The following is a 22,239-nucleotide window of genomic DNA, read 5'->3' on the forward strand; positions in this document are numbered from 1 at the left end:
TAAGAATGGACCGTCATGGATGCTTGGGTCTGTTTAACCTACACAGTGAGAATGGACTGTACACAGTAAACTTTGAAAATATTTTTGTTCTTTGGCTTGTGACAGAGGCACCTTTTTGTCCCCAAAAGCAACCCACTTTCCTTCATCCTAAAATAAGATACTTACAAGAAAAAGATGGCCAGGGAAGTAGCTGAGTTAGTGGTACTTGCCAACATGCATGTAGCCCTAAGTTCCACCCCTAGCCCTGTATAGTCTGAGCATGGTGTAAGTCTGTGATCCCAAGCACTGTAAAGGCAGAGGCAGGAAGATCAGAAATTTCACATCATCTTCAGCTAGGCAGTTGGTTGCAGGCTAGCATGGGCTAGCCTGGGCTGCATGTGATCCCATCACAGGACAAACAGGTGGGATGGAGAGATGGCACAGCACTGAGAGCATGCATACACTGCCCTTACAAGTGGGTGGTTTCCCAGAACACACATGGTGGCTCACAATCCTCTGTCTCTAGTTGCTGGGGGATCTGACACCGTCTTCTGGCCTCTGTGTACTAGGCATGCATGAGGTGCACATATATAATTCGGACAAAACACTTATACACACAAAGTGAAATAAAAATCTGAAAGAAAGAAAGAAAGAAAGAAAGAAAGAAAGAAAGAAAGAGGAAGGAAAGAAAAGAAAAGAAAGGGAAAGGAAAGGAAAGGAAAGGAAAGGAAAGGAAAGGAAAGGAAAGGAAAGGAAAGGAAAGGAAAGGAAAGAAAAGAAAAAAGATGTTTTGAATCAATGCTGAATACAGTTTAGTACTTTGAATTCCCTCAAATTTTTGTTCCAGCAAAGTACATTTTACCCAAGGAGTTGCTTGTCTCTTTTCTTCCGTTGCCAGGGTGCTGAAGACTAAACCCAAGGTCTTATCCATGCTAGACACGTGTCCCACCACTGAGCTCCATCCCCAGTCCTAAGGATGTTCTTGTCAAATACTGTTGTCCTCTTTCCTCCTGTTTTGAGACAGGGTCTCACATAGTCTTGGATTTGATAGCCAAAGATGACTCTGAACTTCTGATCCACCTGCTTCCGCCTCCTGAGTGCTGGTAGCACAGTCCTGCACCACCACACCTGCGTTATGCAGTGCAGGGGATTGAACCCCAGGCAAACATTGAGCTCCATCCCCAGCCCACATGTTAAGTCTCCTGTAATCAATAATTTAATGAAAACTTTCTACCTCCAGAAGTTGTAGTAAAAATTTTAAAGTCATCTGGGTTTGGTAACTCATGACTTTAATCCCAGTACTCTTCTTTATAATATTTTCTAAGATTTATTCATTTATTATATGTAAGTACACTGTAGTTGTCTTCAGACCCTCCAGAAGAGAGCGTCAGATCTCACTATGGATGGTTGTGAGCCACCATGTGGTTGCTGGGGTTTGAACTCAGGACCTTCAGAAGAGCAGTGAGTGCTCTTACCAGCTGAGCCATCTCTGAAGCCCTAATCCCAGTACTCTTGAGGTAGTGGCAGGAAGATGGCTATGAGTTCGAGGCCAGCCTGGTCTTTAGAGTGAGTTCCAGGGCAGCCAGGACCACACAGTGAGACCTTATTTCAAAACAATCAAACAACAACCACCACCACCATATTGTTGTGCTTCTCTGAAATCTTTGTAGTGTTTTACTGGTATTTCCATGAACATGTAATGTCAATGTCCCCATTTGTGGCCACATGCCTCTGACACACATAATTCTACGTCCTTGCCCTCCATTGATTGAGTTCTTCTGTAAAACCTTGTATATAAGCATTGGAAATGGCGGCTCATGCCTATAATCCCAGCATTTAAAAGGACTTTGAACTTGAGACCACTCTGAACTACATAGAGAGGGAGACCTTACTTCAAATTTAGAAAGAAAGAAAGAAAGAAAGAAAGAAAGAAAGAAAGAAAGAAAGAAAGAAAGAAAGAAAGAAAGGAAGGAAGGAAGGAAGGAAGGAAGGAAGGAAGGAAGGAAGAAAGAAAGGAAGGAAGAAAGAAACCTTACACTTGCTTACACTTGCTTTACTGGATATTTTTCTGAGTGATTTTTAGTCTCTTTAGCTGGAATACCCATCTACTCTGTTTTCTTGTCTGACTGGTCATTGCCAGTGTGGAGAAGTTATGTTTATTTAGTGTGGTAATGACCTCTGCAGAAAGCTTCCCCCCGTGGCCCTGGATCTCTAACAGTGGCCGTAGTCAATCCCAGGCAAGCTTGTGGACTGCTGTTGGGTCTGCCAATGTGGAGGGTGAACCTCATCTCCTCCTTTATACCTTTTGCTTATTTCCCAGCTAGCCTGCCGCCCAGATACTCATGCTGGTGGAAGCAGGAAGGCAGCTGCTCTCATCTGTCCTTCACCTTCCAGGTTTCGACAGTCTACCCTCAAACAGCACATTTGCGGTGGACTTTGGTGAGATCCCACAAATTTACCAAGAGTTTCATCATGATCAGTGGTAGAGTTCATCAACCAGAAGAGAGGAAGGCTTGGGTTGGGGTGATAGCTATGTTGATAAAGTGTCTGTCTTGAAAGCATGAGGAACCAGGTCTGATGTTTGTGTTCCTAATTGGGGATGGAGACAGGAAGATCCCTAAGGCCCACTGGATAGCCAGTCTAATTTAATCAGTGAATTCCAGGCCAGTGAAAAACCCTATCTCAAAACACAAGGTGGACAGCACCTAAGGGAGAGCAGGTATGTTTGTCCTGTCCTCCATATGCTGGTGCACACACAGACACACACAAACACACACACACACTCAGGCAGACACACACAGACATACAGACAGACACACACACACACAGAGACGAACACACAAGCAGACACACACAGACATACAGACAGACACACACAAACACATACACACTCAGGCAGACACACACAGACATACAGATAGACACACACAGACACACACACACTCATGCAGACACAGACACACACACACACAAACACACACACTCATGCAGACACACACAGAGAGACACACACACAAGCACACATGTGCACATCTAAAATAATAAAGTGCTGATGGTTGGGAGTGCACTCATGCAGGTCTCTGGGAGTCTGAGAAAGCCTGGTCTACATAGTGAGTTCCAAGCCAGCCAGAACTACATAGTTAGATTCTGTCTCCAAAAAATAATAATTTTTTTCAGTTTATTATTTCTGACAGCTTTGCTGAAATGTGATTTCCACACCATACAATTCACCCACTTAAAGAGTATAGTCCAGCCCATCATGACAGTGCATGCTTGCAATTCTAACACTTACACTTGGGAAGCTAAGACATGAGGATGGCCTAGAGTGCAAAGCTAGCCTGGGCTCTGGTGTGAGACCCTGTCTCAGAAACAAAACACAGAGAGTGTAGTTGTGTGGGGTTTGGCCCATGCCTGGTGTGCAAGCTATCCCTGCACCCCATATTACACCATTTTCCACAATCTGAAAGAACAGCTGTCCTTTAATGCTCACCTCCTATCCTGGCTCCCCTACCCAACCCCATAGCAGCCACTAGCCAACTCTGTGGATATCCTTCTCCAGGGAGGTCAGAGAGTGTGGTCCCTTGTGACCAGTGTCACTAACTCACCTCACAGAGAACTGCTTCCTATTTGGTGCCTAGCCATCTCAGGAACCCAGATGACTCTCTGACTCAACTCGTAGCTTAGAGACTTCCTACTTCAGTCCCCTGAGGCCGCTCCACCCAGCAGTGTGGCTATGACGGCTTAGCCACATCAGGTCTTTCAATCTGTTGGTCTGGAGCTAGGTGTCCTCAGGTAGATTTTGGAGATGGCCCACTTACTGGATCACAGGTGCACCTTCCCATTGTATCTCTACAGATGGACAAATCTGCTCTCTAGGGTCTCTGTTATAATCACCTCCTAATGTTTCCGAGCTAGAGCCACCATCAGTGGCAAGAGAGGGCTCTTTCCTAGGCACTGGATGGCGAACACATTTTGGGGCCCCTGAAAAACTTGCCTCCTCCAATGACATCCAGCTGGGATGAGATGTGGGGAGGCATAAGGGCCTCAAGGTGCATGCAGAAGATTTCAAAGCATCATGGGTAAATATAAGCACTTGAGAGCTGTAGCTCAGTTGGTAGAGCTCTTGCCTAGAATTCACTAAGCCCAGGGTCTAATTACTTAATGGGGTAGGGAGGTGGAAACAGGAGGGTTCAGAAGTTCAAGGTGATCCTCAGCATTTTATAAGTTCCAGGCTCTATGTGACCCTCTGTCAAAAAACAAAAACAAGCAGGCTGGAGAGATGACTCTGCAGTTAAGAGCACTGACTGCTCTTCCAGAGGTCCCAAGTTCGATTCCCAGCAACCACATGGTGGCTCACAACCATCTGTAATGAGATCTGATACCCTCTTTTAGTGTGTCAGAAGATGGCTACATTGTACATATATATTTTTTTTTAAACTAAAGAAAAAATGGGTTAGGGAGATGGCTCAGTGGATAAAGCAGGGTGCAGGCAGGAGGGCTGGAGCTCATATCCCCACAAGCCACATGAAAAGCCAGGTGGATGTGGCAGTCCAACCAAAATCCCCACAAGAGACAGAGATGGGGGGTTCCTGGGGCAAGCGGGCCACTAGCTGAATGGGCAAGCTCTGGGTTCAGCCAGGGACTCTGCCTTAGTAACTAAAGTAGAAAGTAATAGAGGAAGAGACCTAATATCTACCTCTGGCTTCCACTTGCACACACACACATGCACCACACATGCACACATGTGAACATGCATACATGTTCACGCAAGTACAGCAAACATGCAATAGAGGAAGAAAGAGGGAAAAAAGGAAAACTCTTTTTTTTTTTTTTTTGGTTTTTTCAAGGCAGGGTTTCTCTGTCATCCTGGCTGTCCTGGAACCAGGCTGGCCTCGAACTCAGAAATCCGCCTGCCTCTGCCTCTGCCTTTTAAGTGCTGGGATTAAAGGCATGCACCACCACTGCCCGGCTAAAGGAAAACTCTTATCGTTTAGAATTTAAATGGCCATGTGGGCTCAGAAAGGGGCATTTGACATCACTATTTAAAGGCTGAAGTATCGGGGAGTCCCCCAAATCTGACCCCTGCCTATTATTCCTGGAGCCTGAATAGGCAGGCAAGTGGGAACAGCCCAGGTCTATCCATGTTGAGGCGTCTGGACTCCACAAAACAGTGTGGGCTAACTTGGTAACTGAGAGTACCTCCCCTTCACACCACCAAGGGCTCAGAGACACTAGTCTCTCTGATGCCCGCTCTACCAGCTCAGTCCCACCCTTAGTGCCAATCTCTGGATTCAGAGTCCAAACAGACATCAATTAGACACTCATCATTTAATGGGAAACATGGTAAGGAGGGAATATGGGCTTCCAGCTACTTTTGAGATGTAGTTTTATCCCCTCCTTCCCAGAGTTAAGGGACACCATAGACTCCAGGCCAGGAGCACAAGGTAGTTTCACTGCCATGGGATAGGGAGGTTTAAGAAAGTGAGGCTGGACCAGAAGGAGGAGTGAATGGATCAACATGAGTGGCTGGGGTCTCCTCTGTTGTATGAATCCCATCTGGCCCCTTCAAAGGTTCTAGGAACGTGGGGACATAGCATTTGATCCAGGACACGTAGCTCATCACCCGGGTGTATACACCAGGGAAGTCAGGAAGCCCGCAGCCTCTGCCCCAGCTGACCACACCCACCTGGACCCAGGAACAGTTCCACTTGCATACCAATGGGCCCCCAGAGTCAGCCTGTGGAAAAAGGCAGAAATCAGCACTCCCAAAGTGTCAAGTCAAGTGGTTGCCAAGTGACTGTCCTGGGCAAGGAAGGGACAGAGGAGAGAGGGTGGGTCAGGCTGTTACCTTGCAAGAGTCCCGGCCCCCCTTCCCAGCACAAAGCATGTCATCTTTGATGATCCTGGTAGTGCTGTCCGAGGAGGAATTGGTCTGGTACTTCTGCTCACAGTCATTGTTTTCCACAATGGGGACCGACACTTCCCTCAGGTGGTAGGGTGGGGGCAGTGGCTCTGTGGAGAAAAGCTGGTGAGAACCAAAGCTGGGGGCTTCTGCCTCTTCCCACCAGTGCTGACAAAGGACAAGAGGTCTTCCCAATACCCACTGTAGTTCTCGATGACACCCCAGCCAGCCACCCAGCAGGTCTTCTTAGAGGAGACCCTCAGGGAGGCAGCAGGGAGGGAAACCGGGTAGACATGCTCAGACAGCACAACTCGGGTGTCCAGTTTCAGCAGAGCAATGTCTGCACCCCCACGGACAGACAGCTTCTCGCTAAACTTGGGGTGGCGGATGATCTTGACCACTTTCATCAGCTGGTCGTTTTCATAAAGCCTTAGCTGCCCAACTTGGACTCTAACTCCATAGGCCTCCACCTCTTTCCTGAGAGACAGGACAATGAACTCCTCAGAGGGCTTGAAGAGCAGGGAAAATCAGTCCCGGCAGAGACAGGATCAGTCAGAACAGATGTGGGGGTCAGGAGGGGGTCAGAAATCCTACCTCCCACAGGAAGACAAGTACCTCACCAAATACCACCCACCTCCCCACATCGATCTGCTCTCAAGCAAGGGAACGGGTGACCCCACTCACGGCCTCACACAGTGAGCAGCAGTTAGCACCCACTGAGGGTGGATGAGGGAACCGCCACAGTTGTGTTCCCATCTGCTGTGCTTCATGTCGTAGAGCCTCAAGCTGACCTGCCATGGGAACCGGCTGGCTGAGACAGGGCAGCCCCCGACGATGCCTACCAACCCCTGTCCTGAGCCAAGGTCTGTGGAAGCAAGTAGGGTTATCAGACACCAGACAGAGGCTCCCAAGGCTCAGGCATCAGTGAAATTTCTGGCAAACCGACAGACTGACATATTCCCCACAGTATCTGGAGCAGGACTCTGAGCCTGGGACAACATAAGGGATCCCAGTTAGAACTCACCAAGAGTCAGAGGCATCGTGTTCCCCAGACAGGGGAGACTGAGGAAGAGAAACCACAGCATCCCCAAGCACATATCACAGAGATTTCTGGTCCCAAATACTGACTTCTGCAGCCAGGAGACCTGAGGGCAGAGGTGCTAATGGATTGGAACAGTTGTACTCCACTCTCTGTCCACCCTTGAGGCCCCCCAGGGTCCCATTTATCTTTCTTCCACAGGATGTGGGCTCAGAATGCAGCATCTGTACTCCAGAGGGCCATGTTGTGGCCACACATGTCTTTCCTTGGGGCAGATAGGAATTGACCAGTCAGGGCAAGCTCACTGCCTCCCAGGCAGGCAGAGCAGATTGTGCAGGTATTGAAAGCATGCCCTGCAGTAGATGGCTCAGGCTGCAAACTGAATATTCAAAAAGAGAGAGAAAAACAAGATGGAGAGACTAGTCCGCAGCCCCACACCCAAGGCACGGATAGGACGAGGTACATCAGTGTGAGGACACAGGGAGAAGGTAATGTCTGCAGGCCTAGGACGCCAGGGGTGCTCCAGCTCTGCTCACAGGGGTGCTCCAGCTCTGCTCACAGGGGTGCTCCAGCTCTGCTCACAGGGGTGCTCCATCTTGGCACCTAGCACTGGTGACTGAAGGAATACATCTCCATGTGTGAGCCATCTCTAGGTCCTTTCTTAGTCCCCTTAGCTGAGCAGGAAAACCTCTGCTGGTCTTGGCTTCACAAAAGCTTGAAAGCACTTGAAAGAGAGCCCACAGTGAGCTAGGGTCTCCCAGAAAGAGCTCAGATGGATTTGGGGGGCGACTTTGTTTGGTTCTGAAACAGGGTCTTGCTGTATAATTCAGGATGGTCTTGAAATCTAGGTCGCCCTCCCACCTTAGCCTTCCAAGTGATGATGAGGTTACCAAGATGTGTACCATGTTCTGGGACTTGAGGACTTGAGACTTCTTATTATTGTTCTCTCTCTCTCTCTTCTCTCTCTTCTCTCTCTCTCTCTCTTCTCTCTCTTCTCTCTCTCTCTCTTCTCTCTCTTCTCTCTCTCTCTCTCTCTCTCTTCTCTCTCTTCTCTCTCTCTCTCTCTCTCTCTCTCTCTCTCTCTCTCTCTCTCTCTCTCAGATTCCTATGCAGTTCCTGGTCAAGTGTGAAACTCCTCAGTTAGGTGATAGTGGTGTCTTTAATCCCAGCATTCAGGAGGCAGAGGCAGGCATATCTCTGTGAGTTCGAGGCCAGCCTGGTCTACAAAGCAAGTTCCAGGACAACCATGGCTACACAGAAAAAGCTGTCTTGAAACACACATACAGACACATACAGAGAGAGAGAGAGAGAGAGAGAGAGAGAGAGAGAGAGAGAGAGAGACTCCCCAACCTGAAATTCCACAAGCACATGCCGTTTTTTTAAGCTGTTAAAACTCCCCAGGCAGAAACTCAAGACTCCTCATGTGCCCCAGCACCAGGACCCATGCATGCCATGAATCATATATTCAAGATGTGGATTTCCTCTTTTCTTTTCTTTTCTTTTCTTTTCTTTTCTTTTCTTTTCTTTTCTTAAACAGGATCTCACTCTGTAGCTTGGTCTAGCCTGACGTTTACTAAGTGGATCAGGCTGGCCTTGGTCCTACAGAGACCCTGCCTCTGCTTCCTGGTACTATTACAGGATTATAGGCACGTGTCATCATACCTCTCTGGACACCTTCGTGAAGAGGTCAAAACATAACTAAAACTTACCTCTTACCCACGCTCGGTGTTGCAATAGGAAACTAGACATGAGCAACAGTGAGTAGTGACCAACCTCTGTCTTGGAGCCCAGGCTGCTGAACCAAGGAGTCCCACTTACTCTGCCGGACAGTCCCAGCATTTGGATAGCTGGGACATGGGCTGGACAGAAGATAGGTGCCCTATGTCAGTCAGACCCTCCAGAAACTCTACCATAAGCTGGCAGGTGACCCTGCTCTTGCTTCTGACCACTGAAGCCACACACAGAGTCACAAACTTGCCCTCCAGGTCACCCTCAATGCTGCAGCCAGAGTGGGTCTGTACCCCATCATACAAATCACTGTGACAACAGCTAAGGATGCTGAACTTCACACCCCTCAGGGGCACCACATTAGTCCTAATGGACCCAGAGCCGTCACCCACCCAAGGCCACCAATCTTTTTACTGACCTTCAAAAGTAAAGGACTGACCATAGCCCTCAGGGAGGTTACACCCTCAATGCTGCCATTCATATCTACGTCTGCCATGAGACCTATGAAATCAAGGACAGTAAGCCACCATCCCATGGTCATAAGATTCCACTTGTCAGCCAGGCCTGATGGTGTATGACGCAAGGGTGGAGAGCAGACACAAAGGGATGGGAAATGTGTGAGCTTGGGGTACATGATATGAAACTCCCAAAGGATCAATAAAAAATATTTTAAAAAGAAAAAACACTTGCTCTTGCAGAGGACACAGGATCAGTTTCCAGCACCCACTCAGTGACTCGCAACCATCTGTGATTGCAGTTCCAGGGCATCTGACACTCTCTTCTGGCCTCCATGATGCCAGGCATGCATGTGGTGCACATACAAACATGTAGGAAAACATTCACATGTTAAGATAAATTAATCTTTTAAAAAAGAAATGCACACAGGGAGGAAAGAAGGAGGGGGAGGGGAGAAAGGAAGGGATTTGCACCTTCTAACTGCTGAAGGTATACGTTGTCTCTAGATTTGTGCCACCATAGACATAAATGGGCATTTTCATTTAAGATGCATGTTGGCACAAGCCTGTTTTCCAAATATCCACATATCAAGTGGGATATGTGGCCATGGAACTCACACACCTCACAGTCTTAGCCCTAAAATGGACTCGGAAACCCTCATCTCAATATAACCTTTCTTTGGAGCTCACTCTTCTACTTCACACACACACACACACACACACACACACACACACACCCCTCCATGTCAAATTCAGAGTCTGGCTTATGAATTTACTTTTGTTATTGTGTCCATGCACATATGATGTGTTTATGTGTGTGGACACAGATTCACATGGCTATGGGTTTATGTAGATTAGAAATTGGTTTGCTCCATTTACATGGGCTTCAAACATGAAACTTGGGTTGTCAGATCTGGGAAATATGTGTTATTGTCAGCTGAGCCATTCCTGCACAGACCTCTCCAACCTCACCCTTTAGCACCTTTGTGTGACTAGGTTCCACTTCCAGGCATAGCACCTAGCTCTGCTGGCTCTACTGTTGGACAGAGCAGAACAGGTGTCTCTTTAAGTGGCCACAGCAGCAGCTGTTTCTGACCCTCAGGATGGGGACTCAGGAGCACATGCTGCTGGCTTCCAGAGTGCTCTGCCAATCAAGCTCCAGGGAAGCACACACCCTACTGGCCTTTCCCTGCCTCTTCTCAAACACCCTGCTCCTAGCTGAGTCCTGTCTCAGACTTGACTTCTGACTCAAGTCTAAGCCCATACTAATAGTGTTCTAATGTGATTTTTGAAGATCAGGTCTCACTATGTAAGCCAGGCTAACTTTGAACTTTCAACCACCCTGCCTCAATCTCCCAAGCTTAGGAATTACAGATATGCACCACCACACCTGACCTAACTTCACATTCTGAGAACACCCACCGATTGTTTGAACAGGCAACAGAGATGCAGACTAACCAGAGTAACATTGTTAAGTCAGGAAAAGAATGGCCTAGAACCAGGAACATTTCTCTGAGGAAAGGGTGAGGCAGTGTAAAAGTAGTCTCAGGCTTTGTGAGAGAGACCCGTAACAAGATAACATTTGTTATCAAAAGGATACAGAGACACAATTTTGTAACAAAGGGAAAGACAGTTGCAGAAACAGCAAAAAATACCAAAGGTCATGTCGAAGGTTACTATAGCTTTAAGAGATAATGGGTGTTGAAAGCAGAAAATGTATCCAGGGTGACCCAGAATTAACAGTTGTGATATTATCTGTGATGGATTGGAGAGAGGAAGCATGAAGATGAGCTGAAAGGCTGATAAATGCTTTATCTGAGTAGGGAACATGTAGCCAGAAATCTAAAAGAAAGGTTTCAAAGGGAGAGAGTGAGTATAGTAAATGATCAAAGGATGTAATGCAATTCTAATACAAGAGCAAGCCAGTCTGAGTAACCAGTTATCCTACTAGGTACAGAAGGAGCGAATGCAAGCATCTAGGATACAAATATTGGGCTGAGGATGTCCTTCAGTGGTAGAGTGTTTTCCCAATGTGCTTAAGACTGACTCTAGAATCCAGCCTCGGTCCCACAAGAATAACTAAGTTTAAAATAAACTCAGAATAAAATATAAATATTGACTGTTTAAAAAAAAAAAAGTCCCAATATATGCTGCCGTAGGAAAAGAGGCTGACAGCTTGCTCTCTCTGAAGTAACCAGGCCCTCTCCTGGGTGCTTGCCACATGGGTGTTAGCCGCGTCTGCCTCCCAGCCCCTTCTCCTTCCCTGCCAATGCCCCTGCTTAAATCTACAGTAAGACTTTTCCATAATAAACTCCAGCTCTGACTCAAACAACAACAAAAAAAAACAAGATATAGTTAACATCACGTTCAAAATCTTATGCTCATCCGAAAAATCTCAAGAAAATGGAAAAACCAGCTAGATAAATGGGCTCATGGGACAGCCTGGGATACACTGTAAGACTGAAGCAAAAAGAAAAAGGAAAAGAAAGGAAGAAAGAACACACAGTAGAAAGAATTCAATGCAATTTGAAGCACAAAGGAAAGAGACATTCCTAGTGGCCAGTGAGGACAAAGTGAGGCCCGACTTTCACTCGCAGGGCACGGGATGCTGGAACAAGCACCTGCATGCAAACGTTTATATTGACTTTACGGACAGCCAAATCTTGGAACAATACAGGGTAGATTCAGGTTTGTTTGCTTGTTTTTGAAGTCAGTTTTTATACAGCAACCAGATGAACAAACAGAAGTCCACTCAGCAATGGAAGGAGACTGACAATGGGAGCAGCCTCAGCCAGAAAAACAACCTCAGCTGTGCTCTGTAGAGCATCCTGACATCCAGTCAGGCATGGGAGCCTGGGAACCTGGGAGCCCAGAACAGGGTCCTAAACATCTGCCTGTGGTCAGCCAGCATCGGCACCATGCTCCTCCACCAATCTACTGTTAGGATTAGGACTTTGGTTTCTCTGGAGACCTTGTTACTGGAATCATACTTTTTGTGCCTTTTTTTTTTTAAATAAAAGCTTTATTTTATTCTTCTTGATGTAGTGGTACACATCTTTAATCCCAGAACTCAGGAGGTTGAGGCTGGCAGAGTCCAAAGCTACCTTGGTCTATAGGTATTCTAGGACAGCCAGGCCTACAAAACAAAAAAGAGCCTTTTTTGTTTTGGTTTTGGTTTTGGTTTTGGTTTTGGTTTTTTTTTTTTTTTTTTTTTTTTTTTGGTTTTTTGGGTTTTTTTTTGGTTTTTTTGAGACAGGGTTTCTCTGTATAGCCCTGACTGTCCTGGAACTCACTTTGTAGCCCAGGCTGGCCTCAAACTCAGAAATCTGCCTGCCTCTGCCTCCCAAGAGCTGGGATTAAAGACGTGAGCCACCACGCCAGGCTACAAAAGTTATTTTTAATTATGTGTATTGTATGTGTGCATCTGTGTGAGTATATGTCACTTGAACGCAGAGCCTGAGAAGACCAGAAGAGGTTGTGAGACCCACCCTCCAGGACTGGAGTTAAAAACAGTTGTGGGGTGCCATGTGGGCATTGGTCATACAAAAGCAGCAAGAGCCCTTACCTCCTAAGCCTACTCCCCAGACCCATTTCTTGCCATTCTGTGTGACTTATTCCACTGAGCTAGATCAGCAGTAGCACCAGGGACAGGGAAGGACAAGACAGGATTCCCTGGGCATCTCAATGGAACCAGCCAACACCCACTCCTGCTTTGACTCTGTTGTTCCCAGGACACTCACTGAGCACATCATGCCCTGGAAAACAACCCGGGAGGCAGGTGGGATAGTGAGAGGGGGATGTGCTCAGACAGCAGCACAGAGGCTGTCCGTCTCTGCAGGGCCGTGTCTGCACTTGCCGCTGACAGGCAGGCTGTCATTGTACTTGAGATGGCAGATGATTTCAAGTGCCTTCTTCAGTTCTAAACTGTAAAAGGGTAGAGTGCCCCAGCTCATTCCTGGGGACAGGAGCCCTTCGGGGAGGATGGAAGATAGAGAAGCCAAGCTCATTATAAGCATAGGGACACATGACTCTGCCCACAAGACACCCCCTCCCCTCCCAGCCCCACCTGCTGTCTCAGTGAAGGGCTGTGGGGGAGCCATTATTTTTGACGCTGCTTCAGGGTCACCTGCTTCTGTAGCTTTTAGTAAGCCAAAGAGCTCGTTGGTTGCTCTGGGTGAACTTTGATAGAATCTTACCTTGATTTGTTGGAACCTTGGGAGGAAGAAGGTCCACTTCCTCCTCCTAAGCAGGCTGTGACCATGTTGGGTCCCAGGGGGGACACTCACCCTAAGAGACCACAAGGTCTCGCCCAGTGCTTTCTTTGACTCTGTTGGATACAGTGTTGCAAACATAGATTAATCAGATGATGAACACTCTTGGACATTTCTGACCTAAACCACAGCTCCCAGGTTTCTTTCCCACCCACACTGCATCACAGCAGGGCCAAGGAGTCCAAGGTTTACAGGGAGAGACACTATGGGGTGCCTACAGTCTAAGGGATGAGACCAGCCCGAGACCAGCCTGGGACCGGCCTGGACTGGCCTGGGTCCCAGGGTGAAAGTCTGGCCTGTCTCTTGTTTGTCAGGTCTTCAGCGCCCTCCCCTGGCCTGCAGGATTGGTTCAGTTAAACTAGGACAGTTAAGAGAGACGTCCTGTGGAAGTGTGGACAGGGTGCAGACACCCTCAGTTGCCTCCTCAGCTTTCCAAACCCTAAGCACAACATGCTGGATAGCCTGGCCCCTTGTTCCCATCTCCTGGTCATTATTCACCAGGTTCATCACCCATGAGTGACAGCAAGGCAGGATCTTCAACCCAATGCCACAACCTAGGCAAAAGTATTTCCCAGCTAAAACCGCCTTCCTCTGGAGCCAGGGTTGGTGCAGCTGGACTGTTGAGCCTGGGTATCTGAGATTTAATACTTGTGTTTGCAGATGAGAAGACACCATTTTTTTTTATTTATTTATTTATTTATTTATATCAGGGCTTCCCTATGAACCTCAGGCTGTTCATAGACTTTTTCTTTCCTCATTGTCCTCGTCCTCCTCCTCCTCCTTCTCTTTCTCCTCCTCCTTCAGTTTGTTTTTTGAGACAGTCTTTATGGGATTAAAGGCATGTGCCCACAACCAACTTTCTCTCAAACTTTTTTTTTTAATTGGTTTTGGTTTGGTTTGGTTTTGGGTTTTTGGTTTTTGGAGACAGGGTTTTTCTGTGTAGCCCTGGCTGTCCTGGAACTCACTCTGTAGAGCAGGCTGGCCTCGAACTCAGAAATTGGCCTGCCTCTGCCTCCCAAGTGCTGAGATTAAAGGCATGTGCCACCACTGCCCGGCTTCTCTCAAACTCTTAATCGCTCCGCTTTACAGCATGCCGCCTTCCCCACTTTGCTTTCAGAAAAACTTAACTGAATTGTTAAGCACAGACAATAAGAAAAAATTCAAAGCCGGGCGTGGTGGCGCACGCCTTTAATCCCAGCACTCGGGAGGCAGAGGCAGGCGGATTTCTGAGTTCGAGGCCAGCCTGGTCTACAAAGTGAGTTCCAGGACAGCCAGGACTATACAGAGAAACCCTGTCTCGAAAAAACCAAAAAAAAAAAAAAAGAAAAAAGAAAAAATTCAAGCCACATCAACTTTTTTTTTCTCCCCGTCAACAGTTTTGCCTCCTTCCACTCCTCCCAGGACTGCAGTGCCACCTCCCCTCTCCCCCAGATCCAGTGCATCTCCATTTCCCTTCAGAAAAAAATCAGGCATCCCAGGGATATCAACTGAACATAGCGTAGCAAGTGGAGGGAAATGCAGCTATTCCGTGTGTGTGTGTGTGTGTGTGTGTGTGTGTGTGTGTGTGTGTTACAGGATGAAAGGAAAGCTGTCTTGGTGAGGGTGGAAATAAAAATGGAGACCAAAGCTGGCTGGTAGTGATACACACCTTTAAGCCTAGCACTCAGAAAGTAGAGGCAGGCAAACCTCTGAGTTCCGGGCCAGCCTGCTCTACAGGCCAAGTTCCAGGACAGCCAGGGCTACACACACACACACACACACACACACACACACACAAAATAGCTGCATTTCCCTCTTAGACTTCATTGGGAAGAAAAGCAGTTCAAGAGCGAGCAGCACCAGGCATGATGGCACATGCCTCTAGTCCCAACAGAAGCCAGTGGATTTCTGTGGGTTTGAAGCCAATCTGGGTTAAATAGCCCAGTTCCAAGCTAGCCAGGGTTACTTAATGAGATGTTGTCTCAGAAGAGGGGGAAAGGAGGAGGGGGAAGAGGAAGAAGATGAAGTTAATGGCTGCAGATTTAAAAGGCATTATTTCAAAGAGCTGGTGGTGCTTGTGACTCTGAACATAACAGCTGGGCACAGCGCCACCGTGCGGCTGGTGGAGGCAGGTATTATCAGCTTTCATCCCCGAATGATGTGCCCACTGCTGTCCTACACTGCTGGCATGGCACTGAGAGACCCTGAATGATGTGCCCACTGCTGTCCTACACTGCTGGCATGGCACTGAGAGACCCTTCCAGAGTCAGTCTGACTCCTTTTGCTTACTATAGTTTTGTTTTGTAACAGGATTCTGTATTTAGCCCTGACTGTCCTGGAGCTCACTGTGTAGATCAGGCTGGCCTCAAACTCAGAGATCTGTCTGCCTCTGCTTCCCAAGTGCTTGAATTAAAGGCGTGCACCACTAACGCCCAGTTTTTTTTCGTATGATTACTATCAAATTCTTTCAGTTTTCCTCTCTGTTGGATGTTTAAGAAAGTGTAGGTAGGGACTGGAGAGATGGCTCAGCGATTAAGAGCACTGACTGCTCTTCCAGAGGCCCTGAGTTCAATTTCCAGAAACCACATGGTGGCTCACAACCGTCTATACTGGGATCTGATGCCCTCTTCTGGCATGCAGGTATACATGCAGATAGAGCACTCATACATAAAACAAACAAATAAATCTTGAAAGAAAGAAACTAGGAAAGTGTGCATAGCCAGAAATTAAAGATTTTTCTTTTTACTGTTGAAGTGAGTTGAGGCTCCTTAGGGTTCCTTTTGGTGACTCACAGGGAGCACGCCGGCTCTCTTTTCCCCCTCTACCCACTACGCCATCCATGGGATGCAGCAGGGTCTTGCTGATGATGTGGTTTTCTTTAGATCCTCCCTTTTGCGGGGTGTGTACCAGTTACAGGACAATGTCTGGCGTCTCCATGGTTCTCCAACCAGCACAACACAGGACTCAATGGCCCTATGAGACTCTACATCTTTCTTTGGAAGCTGGCTGACCTGCAGTAGAGAGGAAAATGCTATAATACTGGCAATTCCTCTTAGATTTTTATTTTCTTTGTCTTTGGCCTCCAAGACTTGGTTGTTGAATCCCCTAAAAGACAGTTTTACTTGTCTAGGAGTAGGAGTGGTGAGATTTAATATACTATCTGCATAAAGCTTAGACACACAGTACCTTTAGCTCTCAAATGTATGCATGATGTTTGTTACACATATGTGGTATCGAGTTTACCAATAATAACCTAGGATAATAATTATTGAACTAGAGTTGTAAAGTGAGATTTAAAAACAACTTTGTTGAGTTTGGTGGTACAAGTCCATCAAAGCAATAGAAAAGTTAGAGGCAGATAGATCTCTGTGAGTTCAAGGCTAGCCTGGTCTAACAAGTTCCAGGCTGGCAAGAGCCACACTGTGAACCCTCTTCATTGGGGAGATGATTCCGAAGCTAAAAGCACTTATGGATCTATCAGGGGATTGGTATTTGTCCCATCATCTGCACAGGACAGCTCACAACCACTTGTAACGCCAGCTCCACCCCAGCATTTGACACAGCCTTCTGGCCTCCATGAGCACCCATACTGAGATACCAAAACACATAATAAAATAAAAAGTAATGAAAAAAATTACACAAACTTGCTTAAATCCTAACTCTTGAAAGACTTGTTTTCTGAGTTGTTAAAAATTCAACGGAGGCTAGGCGGATTTCCCAGCACTTGGGAGGCAGAGGCAGAGGCAGGTGTGTTTCTGATTTTGAGGCCAGCCTGGTCTACAAAGTGAGTTCCAGGACAGCCAGGGCTTTACAGAGAAACCCTGTCTCGAAAAACCAAAGAAAAACAAACAAACAAACAAAAAAATCCAGCAGAGAAGTTGGACACGGTGGCAAATGCCTTTATTCCCAGTACCAAAGAAAAAGCTCAAAATTTTAAAATTTACCTTATCTCTCTAACACAAATATGGACATGGAACGATAGCTTACTTTTGAGATAAAACTTTCTTTTACCAGACAAAATCTGCTTTTGTCCAAGAGCTTTTGTTTCTTTGGTTGGGTTGGTTTGGTTTGGTTTTTGGTTTTTCGAGACAGGGTTTCTCTGTGTAGCCCTGACTATCCTAGAACTCCCTCTGTAGACCAGGCTGGCCTCAAATTCAGAGATCTGCCTGTCTCTGCCTCCTGAGTTCTGGGGTTAAAGGCATGTCCCACCACCAACCACCCAGCAAACCTTTTATTTTTAAAAAGATCTTTTCACTGCAAATGTATTTGCAGGCCGGCAAGATAACTCAGTGTGTCAGGCTGCTTGCCTCCAAGCCTGGCAGCCCGAGTTCTGGCTCTGAAATCTGCATGATAAAAAGAAAAAGAAATCCTACAAGTGGTCTTCTGACCGCCCCATGTGTACTGTGCCATGTGCATGAACATGCTCACACAATGAACATTTAAAAAAAAATAGTTAAGTGTGTTTGCATGTCTTTAGTTTTTTATAGCTTTTTTCTTATTGGTAATTCCTTGTTGTTGTTATTGTTGTTGCCTTATTTCTTCTTTACAGCATTCCCTGGAGAAAGTTGGTGTGGTGGGAGCTGAGTAATTTATTCAGTAGTACAGTGGTTAAAAGCACAGGCTGCTCTTCCAGAGGACCAGGGTTCTAGTCCCAGCACCCACATGGCAGCTTACAGCCATCTGTACCTCCAGTTACAGGGGATCTGATGCCCTCTTCTGGCCTCCTTGGGCACTAGGCCTACCTGTGGTTACACAGACATACATGAGAACAAAATACCCATACATAAAATAAAATTTTTAAAATTAATTTAAAAACTTGTTGTGGGGTGGGGTAGTGGTTTAGAGCCTTAAGTGATCCAGGCTGGCCTGGAACTTCTGATCCTCCTGCCTCTCCAGCTGTGGAGGGCTGTGATTGCAGGTGTGCACCACCATGCTAACCAAAAGGGTCCGAAGTTGTTGCTGTTTTTCAGTAGTAGAGATCCAGCTCATGACAAGTGCTGTACAGCTGAGCCATGCCCTCGGCTTTGCTGTTGTTGCTGTTGTTGTTTTTATTAATAAAAGTAAAGTATATATTTTACAATGTATTTTGTTATATTTTAGTGTTTGTGGGGTATGCACATGTGGATGTAAGTGCCTACAGAGGAAAAGTGTCAGATTCCCCCTAGACATGCAGTTACAGGTGATGGCCTGACATGGAGCTGAGAATTGAATGCAGGTCCTCAGAACAGCAATACATGGCCTTGAGCCGTGTCTCCAGCCCCCATAAAGGAACAGCTTAATGAAAACCCAAGACACTGTATTTGAAATATAAAAAACAAGGACTTTGTATCTAAAATGCATGTACAAAGGTACACGTCTAGAAGAAGATTTAGCCTCACTGGTGAGGCCCAGGTAACTGAGCACTATTCTCAACAGTACAGTGCAAAGCAGATTCCAAGAGTAAGGGAATAAGACCAGACGTCCTCAGTGCTGGAAGCTGCCTCGGACAAAAGGAAGCTTAACAAGGGGATGTCAGAGCACACCGAGACCCTGAAGCATTAGAGAACCTACTGGAGGTGAGAGCTTAGCATCTAGGGCAGGTGTCTGATACCTGCTGACCTGAGTCTGACCAGGGACACAACCCACTTTGTAGGTCTGGCTCTGGATTCTGCTCTCAGTGTCCTTGAAGAGATCGCCTCTGAGTTGGCAACGACCCCAGCCTTGAACCTAGCCTAAGCCAAGCCTAGTCATTCTCTCCATTCATACCCTGGTCACTTGTCTCAAGGCATCAACATTTTTAATGTATCCATCAGGGGGCAGCAGAGAGCTAACGCTGCATGCCTTCTAGGGAACCAGATGCCAAACCTGGGCACCTTCCAAGGTGCATTGAGGCATGTTTGTCTTCGCATAAACCTATTCTGGAAACCAGTGGCTTCCTTGAAAAAGTGATTTCTATTTCTTCCCCCACCCTCCTCTCAGACCATTTTTTAAACTTTGATTCTTTTGAATGGGCCTCACACCTAAGGCATACCGTCTTGCCATAGAGAAGAGCTGCTAAAACTCAGGAATACCTGCCCAAGAATGGCACTTGTGAGAGAGAACTCGAGTGCATGTGCTCACGAGCACACACACACACACACACATCACATCACTATAAAAGTATCTCTTATTAACTAGATGTAATTGTCATCTGGGAGGCTTACTGCTGAATAAGATCACCCTTTCTAGCTCTTTCTGAACTCTGGCTGGTTGGTTCAACTCAGCCATTCTGGCTCAAAACTCCTCTTCAAACTGACTCATTTAATCTTGCTTGTTTCTCAGCCTCTGATTGAATTGCTCAGCTTGGCCTTGTTAGGATCCAAGAATCACTGAAGAATGATACCCCAGACTCAAATAGTATGCAAAAGCAAAGAGTGTTTATTCAGCTGAAATTCCTGCATGCAGAGTCTCCCCGTTTGAGAATGGAGACCTCTGGTGGGCCCACAGGCCCAGCCTTTATCGTCAGTTAGGGGAATTCCAGGGAGGGGTATGTACCCTTTTACCTGGATTAGTTAGCCTTATCTCTAGGGTTCTGGCTGGTTCTACAATTGGCTGGAGGCTTCCAATGGGGTGACTTAGTCATTCTAACTACCTATTCTTACTTCAGCCCAGATGACAAGGTGTCCTCGGACTGGCTGCCCATGGCTGTGGTGACTGACCATGGGATCTGGGATCCCAGTTCTCATTTCTGGGGAACAGAAACTTAGACCTAGTCTCCCAAACTGACAGTATGCAGCCTGTCATAGAGTCTTTCTGGGTCTGGCTAACTCACTCCTCTCAACCTCAAACTAACTCTGGCAATCTGTTGTAATCTCGCTACTTCTCATTCTCTGGTTTATTCTGTCTTTACCTGTGTCTAGTTTGCTCTCTCTTCAACCTGTCTCTGTAAAACTCTCCCAGTAAAACACCCTCTCCTCTCTCTCCTGCTCTGCTCTCTTACATTGCCTCCCTTTCCTCTCTCTTCTGGTGAGAGTTGGGCAGATCCTAGTCTGTCAAATCTTTCTCTGATCATCACTTTGTCTGCCACTCACTTAGACATCACTTTCAAACATAGGAGCTCCCTTCTACAAACTTAACCTTCATAGTTTGAAATTAAAGGTGTGTATTAAGGGCGTGTCTATATTCCAGCCAGAAGGGATTAAAGGTGTGTGCTAAGGGCTGAGCCACACCATAACACAATCTCAGGGGGTCACAGGGTGATCAACATTTCCCCCTTTTTTATATAAACTAAAAATTGTACAGTTTAACTTTTTACAAGAGAAACAAGTGTCAACCCCACCAACAGTCCAAATGCCCTCATGAAGATCTGCTGATGCGATGATCCTCCATAGCTGCAGTCCTGATCATCTGCCTTCAGTCCATTTCAGCATAAGCAGTCTGTCCTTCAGCTTGTTTGTTGAGCTGTCTCAGGGTGTCTTCAGTTTCTGATAGAATCCTGAAGAAATGGGTTCTAATAGCAGGGAAGGAATGCCTCAGCTGCGGGATAGATGAACATGCCAACAAGAGTGAGTGCAAGCAGGCAAAAAGCAAAAGCTTCCTTCTTCCATGTCTTTTTATGTGGGCTGCCATCAGATGTGGCTCATATTTAGGGTGGCTCTTCCCACCTCGAATGCTCCAGGTTTAGGATGGTCTATATAGTGGTTTGCATGAGAATGTCTTCCATAAACACATATATTTGAATGTCTTATCCCCATGGTTTTAGAAGGGTTAGGTGGTGTGGCCTTGTTGGAGCCAAGACCGAGCAAGGCCAAGACACACACTCTCTCTCTCTCTCTCTCTGCCTGTTGCCTGTGGATGAGGTTGTAAGCTTCCAGATACTGTACGGAAGTCCCTAATTGGTTTCTTTTACAAGTTGCCTTGGTCATGGTGGGTTTTTTTTTTATTTTGCTTATTATTTTATGTACGAGTGCTCTGTGTGCATGTATGCCTGCATACTAGAAGGGGGCATCAGATCCCAGGGTAAATGGTTGTGAGTCACCATGTGGTTGCTGGAAATTGAACTTAGGGCCTCTGGAAGAGCAGCCAGTGACCTTAACTAGTGAGCCATCTCTCCAGCCCCAGGTTCTCACAGTAACAGAACAGTATCTTAGTCTTCCCAAATCCAGTCAAGAAAAACCTCTCTCAGGCGAGCCCAGCTGCTTGGCTTTTTTTTTTTTTTTTCTGGTTTTTTCCGAGACAAGGTTTCTCTGTGTAGCCCTGGCTGTCCTGGAACTCACTCTGTAGACCAGGCTGGCCTCGAACTCAGAGATCCGCCTGCCTCTCTGCCTCCCGAGTGCTGGGACTAAAGGCGTGCGCCACCACGCCCAGCACTGCTTGGCTTTTAAGTAATTCTAAATCACGTTGTCAACCAACCGAGGCTGGCTATTACAGAGAGAAAGGAAGGGCATACCTTCCTTGCTCTGCCGAGGCTGACAGACCCTGGAGTCAGTGGTATAGCTTCAGTGTGAGGAGGAAGCAAACGCCGTCCAGATCTGGGCTAGAAAAGGTGTTCTTGCTGAGCTGTAGTTCTTCCGATGCTCTGCATAGCAACCTCGATCCCGAGTGTCTCTGACCCACCAGCTCCTGACTGACACAGACTTTTAATATTTATGAAAGCTTAGGCACTATGGCTTGGACTATTTCCCAACTAGCTCATATAACCTAATTAACCCGTTTATTTTAGTCCGTGTGTGCCTCGAGGCCTGCTACCTCTCACTCGGCCCTGGTATGTACGACTTCCTCCATGTCTAGCTGGCAAATCTCCCACTTCTCAATTCTTCCCCAGAGTGCTTATCTCGACCGGAAGTCCCGCCTTTCCTCTCCTGCCCACCTGCTGACACCAGATCTTTATTAAACCAATCAGAAGGCAAGGGGAGTGGCTGTTTACAA

The 22,239-nt window shown here is 46.8% G+C and overlaps 1 protein-coding gene and 1 long non-coding RNA gene across 2 annotated transcripts; both read right to left on the bottom strand.

The window, feature by feature from the left end:
• Positions 1-5,426: 5,426 nt before the first annotated feature.
• LOC110284213 (mastin-like) lies at positions 5,427-6,978 on the bottom strand. Its single transcript, XM_021149912.2, has 5 exons — positions 6,906-6,978; positions 6,566-6,746; positions 6,084-6,358; positions 5,828-5,991; positions 5,427-5,716 (listed from the first exon to the last, which is right to left on the bottom strand). The coding sequence occupies exons 1-5, from the start codon at positions 6,976-6,978 to the stop codon at positions 5,453-5,455; spliced, it is 957 nt and encodes a 318-aa protein (XP_021005571.1). The 3' UTR covers positions 5,427-5,452.
• A 12,748-nt stretch (positions 6,979-19,726) lies between these two features.
• On the bottom strand, positions 19,727-22,134 carry LOC147000469 (uncharacterized). The gene is made up of 2 exons (XR_015045900.1): positions 21,761-22,134; positions 19,727-20,847 (listed from the first exon to the last, which is right to left on the bottom strand). It is a non-coding gene; the product is annotated as an uncharacterized LOC147000469 (long non-coding RNA).
• Positions 22,135-22,239: the final 105 nt, after the last annotated feature.

This window comes from Mus caroli, unplaced genomic scaffold (genome assembly GCF_978045245.1).
Source record: "Mus caroli unplaced genomic scaffold, Mus_caroli_1 scaffold_18, whole genome shotgun sequence".
NCBI classification, from domain to species: Eukaryota; Metazoa; Chordata; class Mammalia; order Rodentia; family Muridae; genus Mus; species Mus caroli.

Excerpts from the sequence above, each read along its gene's own strand:
- LOC110284213 (XM_021149912.2), bottom strand. The coding sequence starts at position 6,978 with ATGTGCTTGGGGATGCTGTGGTTTCTCTTCCTCAGTCTCCCCTGTCTG. Across the intron at positions 6,747-6,905 it reads CACGATGCCTCTGACTCTTG|ACCTTGGCTCAGGACAGGGG; the intron begins GTGAGTTCTAAC and ends TTGCTTCCACAG. Across the intron at positions 6,359-6,565 it reads GCTGCTCACTGTGTGAGGCC|GAAAGAGGTGGAGGCCTATG; the intron begins GTGAGTGGGGTC and ends CCTGTCTCTCAG.